Here is a 17,063-nt window from a genome sequence, read left to right on the forward strand (position 1 = left end):
CTTTCACTCCCTTCTCTCTGAAGGAAACGCCTGTAGGTGTGTGTTAGACAGTAAATCCTGTCCTGAGGTCAAGTTGAAATGTTCATCCACTTACATGATAACAGTGAGGATTTTGTGATGTGTGTGTAAATGTGCCCGCAGGTGTGAACACGTTTGGCCGGAAAACATCGGATTTACATCGCAAGAGAAAAGCTCCATTTTTCAATAATACACAAGCTACAGATTTGATTTGCTCTTCAATGTGTTGGTGAAGGAAAACAAACAACATCTGTGCGGCTTAAATGTGTAAATAATTAGCAATGAAATGAGGACACGTGCTGTCAGGCGTGGTAATTCCTCCTTCTGACCTGGAAACTTACCAGGAGTTCCTTCCGCTCCAACCTGCTGTGACCTGAGTCAGAATAAAGAGGGTTTTCTGATGATGGTATAGGAGGCAGATTTATGCGGTCTTTACAGCAGGAGGCCCAGAGTTCAGCCCTCTGGAGGAGCGACTGAGTCATTCGGCCGTCAGACAGATTGAGTAACGGCGAGAGTGGCGGTCACGGCCGTGCGGCTCGACCCTCTCAGTCGCTGCAGCTCAAACTACCATGCTGCTCGGCGGACAGGAAACAAGAGAGGCGAGCAGCTGTTCTGACGCAGCGACCCAACAACAAAACAACACAAAACACAAAGACACAGATGCAGGATGTGCTGTTTAGAGACGGCGCCATGTAAAAAAAAAAGGATTGACTAAGGAAATCGCAAAAAAGGTTGACTAAGGTCAACTCTGAATTGCTTTGTTTAGAGTAAAATAGAGTACAAGACCCTAGAAGAGAGAGGAAAAGACGCTCATACAGCTGCTGCACGGCCCCCCAAAGCCTCCAGCATGGAGATGAAGCTTGACTTCTTTATCAGCTGGCCACAGACGCACCTCCAGCTGGCCCACATACCACCTCCGGCAGTTTGAACTGAATGTGAGCATTTATTAACGACATGAAGGACTTTTCAATTCACAACTTCAAATTGCGAAAACACAAGTCAGCAGCACTCTGGTCCAGGTTGCTGCAGTCACAGTCACCGTCCCTTTGAGCCGCAGACGCACCTGAGCAACTCTGGCGCCCCCTACTGCTGGCAGAGGCAGCCTCAGGGTATTCAACACATACAGGCTTTAAAATGATTCACCCAGATGTACCCAGAGGACGGCTGACTGAGGACGGCTGGCTGAGGACGTTTGAGCTCCTAGCACATCTGAGCCTGACAAGCTGAGCCATTTTCATTGAGGTAACAACTCTAGCGCCACCCTCAGGTGAAGCTCCACTCTGTCACAGCACTGATGGCAGGGCTCAGAGTGACATTTGTCCCTTTGCATATGTAATGAGCGTAGCATCCCCATGGGGGCGTTTATGTGGCGGTCGATGTTTCGTCTTGTTTCCCCCCTTCGCACATTTCCATTTAAAACCCATTTCATCCCTCGCTTTCATCTCATTTCCTTCCCATCTCCTTTGTTTATGTCAGATAAAGACACATACAGGCCGGTGCACACACGCCATCACACACACACACGCTAACACACACGCTCCTGCAGGCTCTCAGGCTTTTCTTTCGCCTCTCTCAGTAAATGCAGTTTTTCATTGCCTCTCTCTCTTTCTCTCCCTCTCCCTCTCTCTCTCTGCCTCTTTCTCTCTCTCTCGTTCCAGCAGTGCCCTCCTTCGTCTCTCTGCTCTACCTCCTCCCTTCCTCTTCTATTCTTTGGTCACATTCTCTCTCCGCTCCTTGCCTCTATTGTGTCAGCTCTAATGACTAAATGTCCCAGTACAATTGAATTTCACTCTTCCTCCCTCTTTTTCCTTTTCTTTCCACCCTGACACATCTTTTCTTCACATTCTGACTCTCGCTTATTGGAATATTAACACTCTTTTGTTCCCAGTAACACTGCTAACACTGGTAACACTGCCCACCCTACATATCAACGCCACATAAGAAGGCCCAATGGTGCTTTAGTCTTTAAAAATACAGATTTGGATGGTCTTAGACATAAAAACCCTCTAGATTATTGACTTGAAACTGCTAAAAAGTCTCATTCTTCATTTTAACGTACAGTTTGTATTTTGAATAACTTGTAAATGTAGCAGAGATCCAACTTTGTTCTCCTCTCGCTGCGTGCAAACCTTTGTACATGTATGATGTGTATGATGAGTCAGCCGGAGTAGAAACCCTGGGAGGTTTGATGACAGTTATTGGCTCGTACAGTTGAAGGCAGGGGTGAGGTCACCTGCCCTAGTCTCCCGCCCTGTGTCTCTCCTGAGACAGACAGGCGTTACACCATCGATCCATGTCAGGTTAGGATGTACCCCCCCCCCCCCCCCCCCCCACACACACACACACACACACACGACAGGAGTGTGAGAGTGTGTCCTACAGGGTAATTAATGGCTCTATGGCAACTGTTGGACCCACACACACTTCCCTTATGTCTTGCCTGATCCTTTGCTGAGAATGCTTATCGTCATGCTGTCACCTTGATGGACCCTCACACTGAAGCAGGCCGGGGTTTTCAGGCTGTGATTTGGAGTTTTGGAGTTCCTGCAATCTCTTTATTGTGCACAGACAAAAGATCAAATTATCTACAGAAATATTGGAAGAAAATTGGATTTTTTTGAAAGTAAATGCGAGATCAGAGCTAAAGGGGGAGCGATTCAGTCACACAACGAACACGCAACGCTTCAATGCGAACGAGTGATGTAACATTGAGATTTCAGATTGTGACTCACTGTATGCTGTGCTGAATGATGACGTAATCACCAGTTTAATTTATACGTTTTTATGTTTGATTATTCCTAAGTTTTATCTTTAATTTGTCCAAGTTTAGTTTGTGTTTTATGATTTACTCTTCCTTTTCTAACTCCACTATTTTATCACAAATTTTACTGCTGTCATTATGGGACAATTTATAGGCATGTACTAAAAAGTGCTATTAAATATGTATCCAGTCATTTCCTGTTTTATTCTAAGACCTTCCTGTGTGTGTTTTATTCTCTTTTATCGCTGCTTCTCACCTTGACGCCTGTGTAAATGTGCTGCACAGCTAGACGGGCCTTGACAGGTTAATCATAAGGAAGCGACACCATAACATAAAGGCCTAGACTACATGATGCAGTCCAGTGCCAAGCAGAGACACACACACACGCTTTACTTTAACTCAATTTGCACTGAACAACATCGCTGTGTTTATCTCTGTAAAATATTTCCCCGCTCCTTCGCTCATCACTGCAGAGAGTCGAGAAAGTGACTCACTCCTGTTACATAAGCCTGGGACCAAGCTGTCTGTCACTACTTGGCAATTATTTTAGAAGAAACGTTGCAGTAGAAAAAGGAAATGTATTCTTTCAAACGCTACCCACACCTCCTGCTGCCTCACAGCCGGGCGGCCTTGTTTCCTGCTGCAGCTCTTTGATTGCAGCGCCTCTGTGTTCAGCACAACAGCTGCAATGTTGAGGAAATCATTCTGAATGTGGTGAAATTGAGACGCATACAGTGGATAATTAATCAGTCACTGCGGCAATCAAGTCCAACAGCAAGAAGAGGCTGATTGGCAGCCTGCTACATACTGACACACACGCAGGCACACAGACTGAACGTAGTTCCTTTGCAGAGCTATGCCAAAACAGATGAAACGTCTTGTTTGCATATGTTCTATATTTCTCTAATAGAAGTAAACTGGAGGAAGAGTCAAAAAATACATACAAATTAAAAGTCACACTATCGTCAATAATGCCACAGAATGGTTCATGGCTCGCATGAATAAATTCCAGTAAATGCCGTGTATCTTACAGTCCGTTAGATTTATTCAACATTATCGTTTGCGAAACAAGTAAATTCCACGAAATCCTTTTGCCATTTTTGAACAGGCACGCGTCAGACACCTCGCTGTCCTCTGACGGACCCCTGACAGATCCAACATGGCTGCGCTCGTGCCGCTGCGCTTCGTCCTCCGCTCCGCTCTCTCAGGTAAACTCATCCGCTTGTTCTCGTGCTGCCGCTGCGGGAAACGAGGCGCCGCAGACCCGCGAGTTCGCTGCTCGTGTGCGGGCTAAGATACGCGGACGTGCGCTTTTATTCAACGACCGGAGACTCGCGTTAGCACCGAGCGGAGTCACGAGAGGTTACAGGGGAATACTAAGCATCAAAACAAAGTAACAAAGTGCAAAGTAAAGATAACTCACCGTGACGCAGAGTCAGCGCGAGACCTGAGCTGGTTAACCTGTGACCAGGCGGCCATGACGGGAGACAGGGACGCCCGGAGTGTGTCCCCATGTCCTTATGTCCTCATGTCCATCAGGCGCAGCGGCTCCTCAGCCTGAGCAGTGAGGCCGAGCCCGCTGAGTATGAAGCTGTCAGTGCGGTCGCTTCCGTCCTCCTCGTCCTCATCGTCCTCGTTGTTGTCCTTCAGTAAACCTCAGGCTCGTCCTCCGGTCTCGGTTAACTCGTCTTGTGTCACCTGGAGTTGGACTCTAGGTGTTTTCTTGTAAAAACAGCTCTGTGTTTGTTTATCTCATTATCGGGCTAAGCTCTCAAACATGTATGCTTGTTTATTTGTTCACTTAGTCTCTCTGGGCATCACAGGTTTGTGTCAAGAGGCACAGATGGATGTGATGGAGAGAGAATCCGGTTATTTTTCAAAATAAAATACCCCGCAGACTCAGCTAGTCAATAAATGTAATTTATTCTTTCTGTGTGGCCCAACTGATTCACTAAAGTGTCATGGGGTGTCTTCTTGTGTTCCAGGTGCAGTTCCTCACTGTCCCATAGGGGGAGCACGTCAGGTGTCCCACCTGGCGGGTGGCGTCTTGGCACCTTTCATCCAAACACACCCTGCGTCACCGCCGACAGCATGGCAGCAGAGCAGGCACAGCAGCTTCTTCAACAAGTGTACGTGTGTGAAGACAAGAGGACGTCCATCACTGCTGCAACACTTCAATCTCTAAGTTTGTTTGTGTGTGTGTGTGTGTGTGCAGTGACAGCAGACCAGCTGTGGAAGGGTGTGTTAGCAGAGACTGGAGCCGGAGGCCGTAAAGGCCGTGGAAAGAGAACCAAGCGCAAATCGAAGAAAGATCTGAACCGAGGACAATACCTGGGAGAGGGTGAGACCTCGCCTGTCTGTTTGTCCGTCTGTCTGCCCGAGCAGACTGACGTCACTTAAGTGTGTTTGCTCGCTCTCTCTCTCTCTCTCTGTCTCACCCTTTTGTCTCTCTCCCTCCCTCGCCCCCTTGCAGGTCGTGGTGGTTTTCTGTGGCCAGGTCTGAATTCCCCGGTGCTGAAGGACGGGATGGTCCAGAGGCTGACCCGCAGAGGCGACGCCGAGCAGCAGGAGATGCAAGAGGAACTAGGTACACACACACACACACACTGTTGTTTGTGTGCGCTGTGACACAAAATGAACACAAATGATCACATCAGGGGTTTGAAGATGTTGTTCCCGGTGTTCCGTCTCTGCTCTGATATCTGGTGTGTGTGTGTGTGTGTGTGTGTGTGTGTGTGTGTGTGTGTGTGTGTGTGTGTGTGTGTGTGTGTGTGTGTGTGTGTGTGTGTGTGTGTGTGTGTGTGTGTGTGTGTGTGTGTGTGTGTGTGTGTGTGTGTGTGTGTGTGTTGCATTTGTGGCTCTGCAGTGCGTCAGAGAGATAATTGGGAGAAGAAGAGGAGGATGAAGGTGACGAGGGAGAGAGGCTGGACAGGGAACTCCTGGGGAGGCACCAGCTTGGGCCATCCCAACCCTGGACCCAACGGAGGTAAAGCACACACACACACACTCTCACACTCTCTCTCTCTCCTGTGTTAACACACACAAGGCCGTGTGTGTGAGAGGTAATTATTTCTCTTTTCCTTTCTAAAGAAACCTACGAGGACTTTGACTCCCGTGTGATTGAGGTGAGTTTTTCTCTTGTTCTTGACATTGGTCGTTATGGCAACCCCTTCTTCCTCCTTTATGTCCCACATTCCGTTCTTCATGTCGTTCTCTCCATAACTGAATCCTTCTACCTCTTGAATTCTTTGGTCCTTTGCTCCTTGAATGGACAGAAGCTTCTTGATCCCTGAATCGCTCTGATTTCATCACCACGTTTCTAAACTTCATCACGTCTCGGTGTCTGTCTTTCGTTCTTGTGACCTCATTGTCCCGAGCGCGCCAAAGGGACAGATGCCGCCACCGGCTGACACGTCCTGCTGGTTGTCCTCTCATGAGTCAGTGCACTGCATCACGTCGCTCAGTCATCTTGCTCCTCCAAAGTCAGATTGGTAGAAAGCCCCACCGCCGGTCTGTGAGGTAATTCTGCTGAGTGAGCAGAACTGAACTTCATGTCGCGAAGGCGGCGGCACAGAGAAAAGAGATCCTTATTGAAATGTGGAGTTTCGATCTGTGCCCGGAGCTAAATTGTGTTTTGATGAATGAGTCCCTCTGTGTGTTTGGACAGTTCTGCATCTGACACAGAGGCGATGATGTCATACACCAATGAAAAGGCCAATCAGAAGTTGGATGGTGGCGCCACCACTTTAGGTGTGTGTGTGTGTGTGTGTGTGTGTGTGTGTGTGTGTGTGTGTGTGTGTGTGTGTGTGTGTGTGTGTGTGTGTGTGTGTGTGTGTGTGTGTGTGTGTGTGTGTGTGTGTGTGTGTGTGTGTGTGTGTGTGTGTGTGTGTGTGTGTGTGTGTGTGTGTGTGTGTGTGTGTGTGTGTGTGTGTGTGTGTCATTGATAGTCTTCCTGAGCCTCCTAACATCAAACAGTGTTGTCACAGACATTAGTAGGCTCCCCCCTGAAACTGATAGAAGCTTTTATGCCCCCCCCCCTCCCCCCTCTCTCTATAAATATCCACCAGTGTGTGTGTGTGTGTGTGTGCACCACTATAAATTCAGGCCTAATGAAATGAAAAGGGCTTACTGGAATGAAGGGTTCATCTCCCAAGGACAACGATGCCGGAGCGCCATTAGAGAATACATCCGTGTGTGTGTGTGTGTGTGTGGTGGGGTTCAGCTCTTAGCTGCAGGAAAATGGAAAACAAACAAAGCTTCAAAGAAAAACTGGATTATGGACCACATCAGCCCCAAGGGAGCCATGCTACCGTACGCAGGGCCGAGCTGAGGGGGGCCGAGGGGGGGCAGCAGCCTGTAGAGCTTAAAGCGGCTGTGGCTGCTGCTGCATTGATGAGGTGAGGCTGATCTGTATCAGCTGAGGGGAGAGAGGGGAGTGAAGGATGGCTGAGCAGCAGGAAGGGCAAGAGGGAAGAAGAGCAAAGGGAGGCTTTGATTCTCTTCCTCCCGTCAAGTCAAGAACCTTGAAAGTTTCACAGGAAGTCAAAGTGCAGTGACATCAGCTCACACACAATTAGATGAGTGTGTTTCAGCTGCTAGGTCGAGCTCAGAGCTCATCTCATCTGCTGCCAGAGTCACATACTGGATAATACCATTCACGTACTGGTCGGCACGCACACGCACACGCACACACACGCACGCACACACACACACACACACACACACACACACACACACAGCTGATTTAGGCCTTTTTCACACCCGGAGTCTAAATAGCTGACACCTTGATTGTCTTGTCCCGTGTGGGAGCGGTGCGCTGGCTGGTGTGTGACAGGATGGGGGCGGGAATGATTCTCCGCCTGTTTTCACCGAGCGGAACTCTTCTGTCAGCGCAGACAGACTGGGATAGAGACGCAGCTGTAGACGTGAAACAGACGAGCGAGCGAGTTAGAAACCTCCCACCATCATGCTGTCGCTCATCCTGTAGAGACGACTCGGCCCATCTGCTGCTCTGCTGCCGCCCGGCAACAACCGCTGATTCTTCATCCAAATGCTCAGACTCACAGGAGACGTTTGGCCCGATGCTGACTGATCCTAAGCTGTTACTAAGCTACCAGACCCAGTGAAACATAAGGAGACAGAACTGTCTGCTGTAACTGTTTGTTAAAACGATTCCATCTGGTTAAAAGGGGGAATTCTCTATCTTCACTCACTCACTCACTCTCTCTCTCTCACACACACACACACACACACACACACACACACACACACACACACACACACACACACACACACACACACACACAGCCATTAATCCGTCCTATCAGAGTAGACAAAAGCATGTGGGTGCAGGTTTATGAGGACATGATTTGTTTGTGGGGTGTGTGTGCGTGTGTGTGTGTGTTGTCTCACTTTGGCTCATTTCTCCATCTTCACCGTTCATGTCTGAGTGTCGAAGCTTTGTCCTTGTAGGTGAAGATGAGTCATGGCTGCAGGCGCCATGGTAACGAGGATGTGATGGCCTTATTCCATTTCCTGTTGAATGGGTTAAATCTGTTCTCATGTACGGGAGGGAACAGGCCACTGAAGATCACATGACCTCAGTTAGAAAGCTCAGGAACAACATCCTTATGGTGTGATGTCATGCTGTTACCGTGGAGATTGATGAAACTATGGATGATGTACAAAAGTATCAGTGTGTGTGTGTGTGTCTGTGTGTGTGTGTCTCGGGTTGCACGTCTTTGATCCAGAGGAGCTCCTCCTCCTCCTCCTCTTCCTCTCTGTCCGTGGAGTCTTCACCTCTGTCCTCAGCTCATCCTCTCACCTTCCCTCTCGTCTCTCTGCCCCTCTTCCTCCCTGTGGTGGGTCTATACTGACCCCCGGTGGTTGTAAAGATGTAGAGCAGGTAGTTTGTGTGTTTGTGTGTGTCATTCATTCGTCCTTAGATGTTTTTGCGTTTGTTATTTATTGTTTCTTTGTCATTTCCAGGTGAAAAGTGTGTTTAACATGACAGCCAAGGAGGGAAGGAAAAGATCCATCAGCTGTCTGGTCGCCGTGGGAAACGGCAACGGAGCCGCAGGTGGGTTTGCCAGACGGACATTTTCAAAACTTTAGAAGAGTTAATAGATAAGAATCCTTTCCTAGAGTCTCAGAGTTTGCCAGCCCACTGGAAACCGTTTTGACAACTGGCACCGCTGAGAAGTCTAAAGGTTTCCAGAATAAGTGTCAGTGAGACTTCTTCTTCTTCTCTGTGTGTGGAGCCTCTGGGAGAAAAGTGCCAGAATGTTTTGACAGTTTTTGAGCTCTTTACACGCACGAATGAAGAAGAAGAATCCTGACGCAGCAAAAAAGCTTCAACCGTGTCTGAAGCCTCCACAAAATGGAAACACTTCACTATCCTGCAGCATGAGTGTGTGACAGCTGTACACCCGTGTTTCAGTCCACATCTAGTGAATGCCGTGTGTTGACGTGTAAATGTTTATGTCATTGATGTGTTTAAGTCGATTTCCTCTTTTAAGGCTTTGCGTTGGGTAAAGCAGCAGACAGACACACGGCGCTGAGGAAGGTACCAACACACCTCACACTCAACATGATCAATCTATCTGTTATTGGTAGTGATGATGGGAAGAACTAAGTGTGTGTGTGTGTGTGTTCTGCAGGCAAAGAACCGAGCCATCAACTTCTTGTACTATATAGAAAGATACAACAACCACACAAGTAAGTCTTCCTTTGTTTTGTCCTCATCCTTCTCCTCCTTGTTCCTCCTCACGTTTCTCTTCTGCTTGACTGCTTGTTCTCCTCCTCCTCCTCCTCATGCTTTGCCTCCACTGGATTGTCCCTCTGTGTCTCTCACCCTCTTGTCTTTGCGCTGTATTCACCCTCCCTCCCTCTCTCTCCCGTCCCTCCTTCCCCGTCTGCCATTGATCCTCCTGTAACTTTCCCGCGTTGGTACGATCCGTGAAAGACGCTATGAGAGCTCAAACGGGGCCGGCAGTGAATTCAACTCAGTTTTTCTTTTTTGATAGTTTATCATGACATTGAATCCAAGTTCAGGAGGACGACTCTACGTATGAAGAAACAAAACAGTGGTAGGTGTCCTGTCTGTCTGCCTGCCTGCCTGTCTGCCTGTCTGGCTGTGTGTGTCTGTCTGTCTGAAGCTGTTTGTCCTTCCCTGTAGGTTACGGTCTGCGCTGCCATCGTGCCGTCATCACTCTGTGTCGGCTGATCGGCATACAGGATTTGTACTGCAAGGTGGAGGGATCGACTAACCTCCTGAACATCACCAGGGCGCTCTTCATCGGGTTAGCCAATCAGGTGTGTGGGAACTAGAGAATGGTTCCACATGAACGAATGCAGGCCTCATCAGGCAGAGACCTAAGACACAGATCGGCTGCTCTAGATCATTTTAGACACACTGTCGTAAATATGTGACATCAATTCTATAGATTTATGTCTTACAAATGTATAGATGCCTATGGAGAAACATTCTGTATTCTGAGTATGTGACAAGTGAACCCTTTTACTCCTCAATCATTTAAAGATGATCCCCATAATCTGCCTCAGGCTCATTAAATACAACAAAATGTCTCAATATTTCCTCCTAGAACCAAATCAAACTAAACAGGAAACGTCTTCTGGTAACATCCATCTCTATCTCTCTCCCCCCTACAGAAAACCCACCAGACCCTGGCAGATAAGAAGCAGCTTCACGTCGTGGAGTTCCAGTCGGCCCGTGGCCCTCTGCCCATCGTGGTGGCAAGTCCAAAAGACGGAGCACGATCCGACCCGGAGCCTGAGGACGAGATTCCTAACACACGTCTGAACTGGGACGACGTACGTGTCGCGCAGGGAACCAAGGGATCCGTGTGGGCGAAGCTCAAACGCACCATCTGGTAGAGAGGGAAGGGGGCTTCTGGTCTCTTGGCCTGTTGGGACCACATAGACTGTCAGACCTGTCAGACTGGGTTTGGAACGTGGCCGATTCCTCTCTGTACCAGTGAAAGATAAAGTGGAACAATATGAATTTATGCAAAGAATAATATAGGATTTGACCCTGGATGTGGTGATGACAGTCTGCATCGTCATGGCTACAGTGTGTGAATGTGTCACTGTGTCTTCATGAATCTACTTCCTCCTTGTCATGGCAATATTGCTAAATATGGATTATTACAATAAAGTATCAATCTCAAAGTACTGCACTGTGTACATGTCTCTCATTCTATAGATATTTAATTTGGTGTGTGTGTTCAGCGGCTTCTACAGTGCCTCTGCTGGCTCCTTCACGTACTGCAGCATTGACTCTGGACTTGCTGTCACCTAGCGGCAGGCAAGTGGAGGAAAAATGTCAACATTGTACCAACACACACACACACAAGTTTAGAGCATAAGGGGTTGTGTTTGAGAGCTAGAATGGCCGATTTAAATCACATTAAAGCGGTTGTTGATGTGGGCAAGAAAATGGGTTTCAGGAAACGATGCAGGTCACCAATCATGACAAGCTGACCGTGAGACCTGTACAGACCCGTCCAGCGTGCATTCTGGGTCCTGCCAGGGACATGGGCCGGGTCCTTAATGCAATCTGGGCCAGGTCTGGTACTGCCATCAAACAACAGACGGCCAAGCGTCTCCCTCTGTGTGATGCTTTCATCTGAGCAGATAATGTCCTGACGGGGCGTCTGACAGGTGCAGTTTGAATCATGGCCGCTGTTTGTCCTCACAACGCCCTGCATGTAAATCAGCACAGCATTCTCTCAGCTACTTCATGTTATTGTGTGTGTGTGTGTGTGTGTGTGAGAAAGTGTGCGATGACCTCTATCCCACTTCCGTACACGCCCACTACACTTCTACAGTTCCACAGGCTGAAGAAAGTCAAATGGAGGTGAGAGTAAAGGCGGAACAAACATGCAGCCAATCGTCTCCGACTTTATTGGACTGTAGCGTTTCTGATAAATAAGCAGTGATGAAAAAATACTTTCAGTTCAGATTTCAAATGATAATTTGCATGTGTGTGTGTGTGTGTGCGTGTGCGTGCGTGCGTGCGTGTGTGTGTGTGCCCTTGTATCCTCGTGTCCTCTCTGGTTTTAACAATGAAACTATAGCATGATCATCACATTTTGACTTCACATGACCTTGGCTGTAGAGTATATTGAGTTCTCCCGCCGACTGTGTTACTATCTATGTCACGCGCGCACACACGCCTCCACGCACACACACACACACACACACGCACACACACCTGCTGGTCATATGAATATTTCCCTGTTGGTGTCATATTTCATCTCTAATAATAAACCTGAAGGGAGACCCTCATGGTGGCTGTGTTTGTGTGAGTGTGTGTCTGTGTGTATATCTTCTTGTGTCTCACAAACAGCACACATGTTGTGTTAAAGTTCCAGTCAGAGGCAACAGAGTAAACATTTCACAAGTAATGCAAAGATAACAACAACAAATATGTTATTATGCATACATGTGTAAATCAGATCCTCATATCATTTAACCTTGCGTTTACATCTTATCAGAAACAAATGTGTGCCGACAGGTTGTCTGAGGGCAGATCCAGACTAAACCGGTCAGGTCTCTGCTGTTAACTGAGCTCTGGTCACATGGACACATGACGTCTCTGGGCTGGTGTCAAACCTCAGCTGGCTCAGTTCCTAGAAAGCCTTCCACAGCAGCAGCAAATGGTTTCATGACCCAGTCAGGATATGACCGTGTGTCACCCTCTGAGTATGAGTCCCAAGTCCAACTCACCCACAAGTGATGACATGGAGCCTTGGAGTGCTGGGATTAGATGCATTTACACAGGAGGTGTGCACACATGTTTTTCATTTAATAGTGGCACCCCGAATTGAATCTTCTCTCCACTGTTTAAATAGATAATTCAAATACCAGTGGGTTTCTCCTATTAACAGTCATGAGGGCATAAGATCTTCCATCAATCTCTCTCTTTTAACACTTTCAGGCCAAACTCAGGCGGTTGAGATGAATATAGCAGGTGTTAGTGGAGGTATTTGAAAATAAAGTTAATCTAGTTTGACTGAGGGTTTGATCATGTGTGGGGTTCTCAACCAGTCATTCCATTATCTATAGCCACTTCCCCTGCACAAGGTCACATGGGGTTAGGAGCCTATCAAAGCAGTCATGAGTGAGAGTCATGGACAGGGCTCCAGTCCGGCACAGGTTCAATGCAGAGTCACGAAAGCGGCCCCAGTTGGATTCGAACCCATGACCCTCTGGTTGTGAGGAAACGTTTAATCTCTTAATTAATTATTAATATTCACTTTCTATTCATATTCTGTACTTACAAAAGAAAACATTGATTTTAGAAAGTGTGGAGTGCATCTGGTGTTCCAACAAATGGCCAAAGATGCACCGCAAAGGGGAAAATAGATATGACCAAATGGAAGATAATTTCGCCTCCCGTCTAAGCACTGATGATAGACCCAAAATATAGACCTGTTTAACATGTATCTACCACATTACAATGAAGACACAAGTGACATTTACATTTTTTTTTTTTAATAGATGTTTCATCCATCATATCGAACATATTGACCGTGTTTGAATATACTTCATGTACATACTTCATATACTGGCTTATCCAGCTTTCACAGCCAACAGCTCCATCAATAGTTTACAACTTTACAACATCAGTTTGTCATCTTTACAGTAAAATAAGTTAAAATGCAACTCTTACAGGCCTGTTAAACCAGGTAAATAACATAATCTCCCTTCACTGTAAGTAGTACCATTGATAGATTTGGGGGGGGGGTTGATTTTGTGCCAGCTGACCTCACACACAAGCGTCTGTAGTCAGCACCTCTGATCTCTAAGGAGGCAGGTAACAGTGCATCTCAGAACAGTTAAAAACTCCATCAATGGCTCTAATGACAGGCAGGGGGCGCAAACAGGAGTTTGGAGGGGCTATTTCATTCATCTGTGGAACCACACGATAAATGGAAAGTCAAGAAACGCAAGGTGTCCAACCTCTAGTCACTCTGGTACAACTGCTTGACAACTTTGATTTATGGTTTTAAAACAGACGCTGTTAGCGAGTGGTAGAACTGGATGCACGTTGTCGAAAATGTGATGGGTGACAGTTTAGTCGACTTCTCATGTTTAGCATTTTTAAATAAGGTGATTGCATTTTTACATAGAGTCATCAGTGCCACTTTGTCAACCACTAAATTGCACCAATGGGACAAACATAAAGCCTGTTCATGCCTAAAACAAAAAAAGAAAAGTTAAAACAATGATTTTATATTAAATATTTAGGTCTGTGTCTGCTTTATGATGTTGCCGATTTGAGGTATGCAATGAGGTCTTGGCGTTCTCCCTTCTTTTTAATGCCAGCGAAGATCATTTTGGTTCCAGGAATGTACTTCTTGGGGTTCTCCAGGTACTCTGTCAAGGTGCCCTCATCCCACACGATGCCTGGGTAAGAGAGGGTTAACATTGAGGGTCAGTAATGAAACCTTTACTGACTTCATTTGCAAATTGTTAAATCTATCCAAGAAGAAGCACAACACTGACAAAAGGTACAAGGAAAGCAAAGCTCCAGTGAACCGACCTTTACTCTTGTTGGCATCCGTGTAAGAGTAGCCTTCCGCCTGGCCGGTCTTGCGTCCGAACAGGCCCCACAGGTTGGGGCCGACCTTGTGCTTGCCCCCCTGCTCTACCGTGTGGCACTGAGCACACTTCTGCACAAACGCCTTTTTTCCTTTGGCAATGTCTCCCATTGTTGGCTATGGAAACAAAGAAACATGCAAAACAAAAGGATGACTAAAAAGTTCAACCTGACTGACATGACAGGACACCAACACTAAATCGTACACCAGTAGTGGAGCCAAAGTTGCCCTTGCGCTGCAACATATCCTGTCACTTTACACTAGCATTAGGCAGCTTTATAGAACCAATTGTTACTGTTACTTCTTGATAGATAATTGAATGTGCTGCATTGTACTTGTGTCCATAGTTTAGAATAGCTCCACTCACCTTGGCACTGTTATTTTTAACTCACTCACTGTTACTTCGGCTTTCTGACATGATTACAAACAAATGCCACTTTCAGCAGACTATCCCGCCCATAATCGGTTACAGTAGTGACTTAACTGTGGTCAAAATACAGAAAACTTAACATTACATTACATTACGGTCATTAAGCAGACGCTTTTATCCAAAGCGACTTCCAACTAACTTGAATTGTCCCCTTTTTGTATTTCCTGTTAATATTTCATATTAATCTGACAGGTACAGTTGTTGACAGCAGAAACAGCCTGTATTTGTTACTAACTGAGACCCAAGTACATGTAACGTGATCAGAACTCGGTATGTCCGCTCTGCTCTCCTTCACTGTGTCCTGCGCTGAACCGGCGCCATCTTGTGAAGGTCGTTTCAGGGGACCGCGCACCTGCAGGAGGGAAGAACCGCCGCGCGCCTCGTATCATCACGACATTTAAACACAAACGAAGACGAAGAAGATGAAAGCCCCCTCCCGGCAAAAAGGCGCCAACAGCAGCAGAGACGCGTCTATGTCGCCCTTTCCGCCGCGCTGCAGGTGTTATCACCGGCTACTTGGTTTGACGGAAACGGCCCGGTCTACCGTGTCAACCGGGTTAATCTCGACCGAGCCTACGTTCACACACCGCTAAGAGGTTAGTGAGAGAGTTCATTCCGCGGTGTCGTTAGCATCCACACACACAAAAAAAAGTTCCTTCTGTCTACGAGGTGAAATTAACGTTTAAAGGTTCCCTTCAACAATTTTGACATGTTGCTGCCTTTAAACCCGTTACGTGACCGCAATGAAAACCGGCTGCACCAAGCGACCCCGTCAGGCTCAGTGTGACCGTCTAAGCGGCACAAACACTGAACTCCAAACTAACTACCTCTGCACTGTGATATCTAATGACATTCCTGTACTCGTTTCTGTCGGCTAGCTAACCACGACTATGTTTCCATGCAACGGGTAGCGCGCAGATTTGAGAGCCTTTCCATTTCTTATCGTATATTGATGCGTTTCAGATCCAGCAGAAAGATGTCGGAGCCCTAAAAACCGCGGTACATTTTGCAGGAGCAGGTCCCTTGATTCCACGCCGGGTTCTTCCGTCAAAATCACCGTCGCTTTCCATGACAGCGACTGCACTGCCCAGCTGTCAGGTGCGAGCACAGTTAGCCCGGCCGAGCTAGCCTGCCTGCCTGCCCGGGCGGCGTCAAGGATGCCTCAATGTCGGCGACATAACCTCACACTAGAATGTCTGCGGAGACTGAGGATTTCACTCAGGATCATTGAGTCCAACAACAAACGTTTCGCGTTGCTGTCGAGCACCCGGCGATCCCAAATAGAGCACCCACAAATACATACACACATATATATATATATACACATATATACATATTCACAAATATGGGAGCTAACGTTAGCGATAGACATGACAGTGAGTGGATTAGCCAGTGACCGTGTTAGCTAGTGACTAGCCAGGGTGAATCGATGATTTGTTGTGATGCCAAGGAAACTGAAAAACCATCATTTGGTTGTCCAGGCGAAAGCCCAAAATTGTCCACTTTCACATTGTCCCCAGTTCAAATGGTCACTAGATATCCCACTACACCGGTCTGCAGTACCTTCCGTTGATTAAGTTCCATCTCAGCATATTAAATGAATGTGATTACCATTGTCTGAAAATAATCATTTGTAGCGTCCATTGTCTCATTGTGAGGTATAAAATAGTACCTTTAGTTCAACCGTGAGCGTAAACCCTGAAGTTGAAGGTGTCTGCTGCCTCCTCCGTCTGATGAGCGGCTTCTAGCGGACGCGAAGAAGGTCACTCTACTGTAGAGGCACCGGCATTCGACGTCATCATCCAATCACGTGCAAGATGGTTTACGCACAAGTCCTGTCGTGATCTCAGTCAGCCCGGCCCCGTTCCATTCCAAGTCCTATTATTACGTGTTGTAATGGAATGGTGCTGGCAGATCATCGCTGAAGAAAGTTGTCGTGTTCATTTCAGTTCGTTACATTGAACCGATGGTCTGTCAGCCGCCAGAGATACTAAAAAGGAAGCCACTGCTCAGTTTTGGAACTGGTATGTGTCTTGTCGCATACATCGTCTTCCGCTGGAGCACCAGCGCCTCGTAGAGCAGCCTTATAAGGACAAACATGGCCACTTTGATCCACCTCATTTACTTTGCTAATGAAAAATTTAAGTATTTATTATTTAATTCAGAAACTAAACAATGGTTTCCAGTCACTTTACCAGTTAATTGAAAAAAATATGACCCAAATTAG

General features: G+C 47.1%; 2 protein-coding genes across 3 annotated transcripts; one reads left to right on the forward strand and one right to left on the reverse strand.

The window, feature by feature from the left end:
• Window positions 1-3,917: 3,917 nt before the first annotated feature.
• On the forward strand, window positions 3,918-10,972 carry mrps5 (mitochondrial ribosomal protein S5). The gene is made up of 12 exons (XM_076161834.1): window positions 3,918-3,987; window positions 4,765-4,908; window positions 4,995-5,120; window positions 5,253-5,366; window positions 5,646-5,765; window positions 5,870-5,904; window positions 8,768-8,858; window positions 9,298-9,344; window positions 9,439-9,496; window positions 9,805-9,867; window positions 9,957-10,093; window positions 10,451-10,972. Exons 1-12 carry the CDS (start codon window positions 3,939-3,941, stop codon window positions 10,673-10,675), a joined length of 1,209 nt encoding a protein of 402 aa, XP_076017949.1. The 5' UTR covers window positions 3,918-3,938; the 3' UTR covers window positions 10,676-10,972.
• A 2,447-nt stretch (window positions 10,973-13,419) lies between these two features.
• Window positions 13,420-16,655, reverse strand: LOC143009767 (cytochrome c). 2 transcript variants are annotated; one of them, XM_076161832.1, is made up of 3 exons: window positions 16,509-16,655; window positions 14,349-14,523; window positions 13,420-14,212 (listed from the first exon to the last, which is right to left on the reverse strand). In XM_076161832.1, the coding sequence occupies exons 2-3, from the start codon at window positions 14,515-14,517 to the stop codon at window positions 14,067-14,069; spliced, it is 315 nt and encodes a 104-aa protein (XP_076017947.1). In that variant the 5' UTR covers window positions 14,518-14,523; window positions 16,509-16,655; the 3' UTR covers window positions 13,420-14,066. The 2 variants fall into 2 exon arrangements, with proteins under 2 accessions (XP_076017947.1, XP_076017948.1); XM_076161833.1 differs by lacking the exon at window positions 16,509-16,655 and adding an exon at window positions 15,840-15,967.
• Between the last annotated feature and the right edge of the window lie 408 nt (window positions 16,656-17,063).

The sequence above is a fragment of the Genypterus blacodes genome, unplaced genomic scaffold (assembly GCF_046128005.1).
Source record: "Genypterus blacodes isolate CSIRO-AG114 ecotype Tasmania unplaced genomic scaffold, CSIRO-AGI_Gbla_v1 ptg000115l_1, whole genome shotgun sequence".
NCBI classification, from domain to species: domain Eukaryota; kingdom Metazoa; phylum Chordata; class Actinopteri; order Ophidiiformes; family Ophidiidae; genus Genypterus; species Genypterus blacodes.

Coding starts and splice junctions, on each gene's coding strand:
- LOC143009767 (XM_076161832.1), bottom strand. CDS start 14,517: ATGGGAGACATTGCCAAAGGAAAAAAGGCGTTTGTGCAGAAGTGTGCT. Junction 14,213..14,348: donor GGATGCCAACAAGAGTAAAG/GTCGGTTCACTG, acceptor TCTCTTACCCAG/GCATCGTGTGGGATGAGGGC.
- mrps5 (XM_076161834.1), top strand. CDS start 3,939: ATGGCTGCGCTCGTGCCGCTGCGCTTCGTCCTCCGCTCCGCTCTCTCA. Junction 5,905..8,767: donor TTGACTCCCGTGTGATTGAG/GTGAGTTTTTCT, acceptor TGTCATTTCCAG/GTGAAAAGTGTGTTTAACAT. Junction 9,868..9,956: donor TATGAAGAAACAAAACAGTG/GTAGGTGTCCTG, acceptor CCTTCCCTGTAG/GTTACGGTCTGCGCTGCCAT.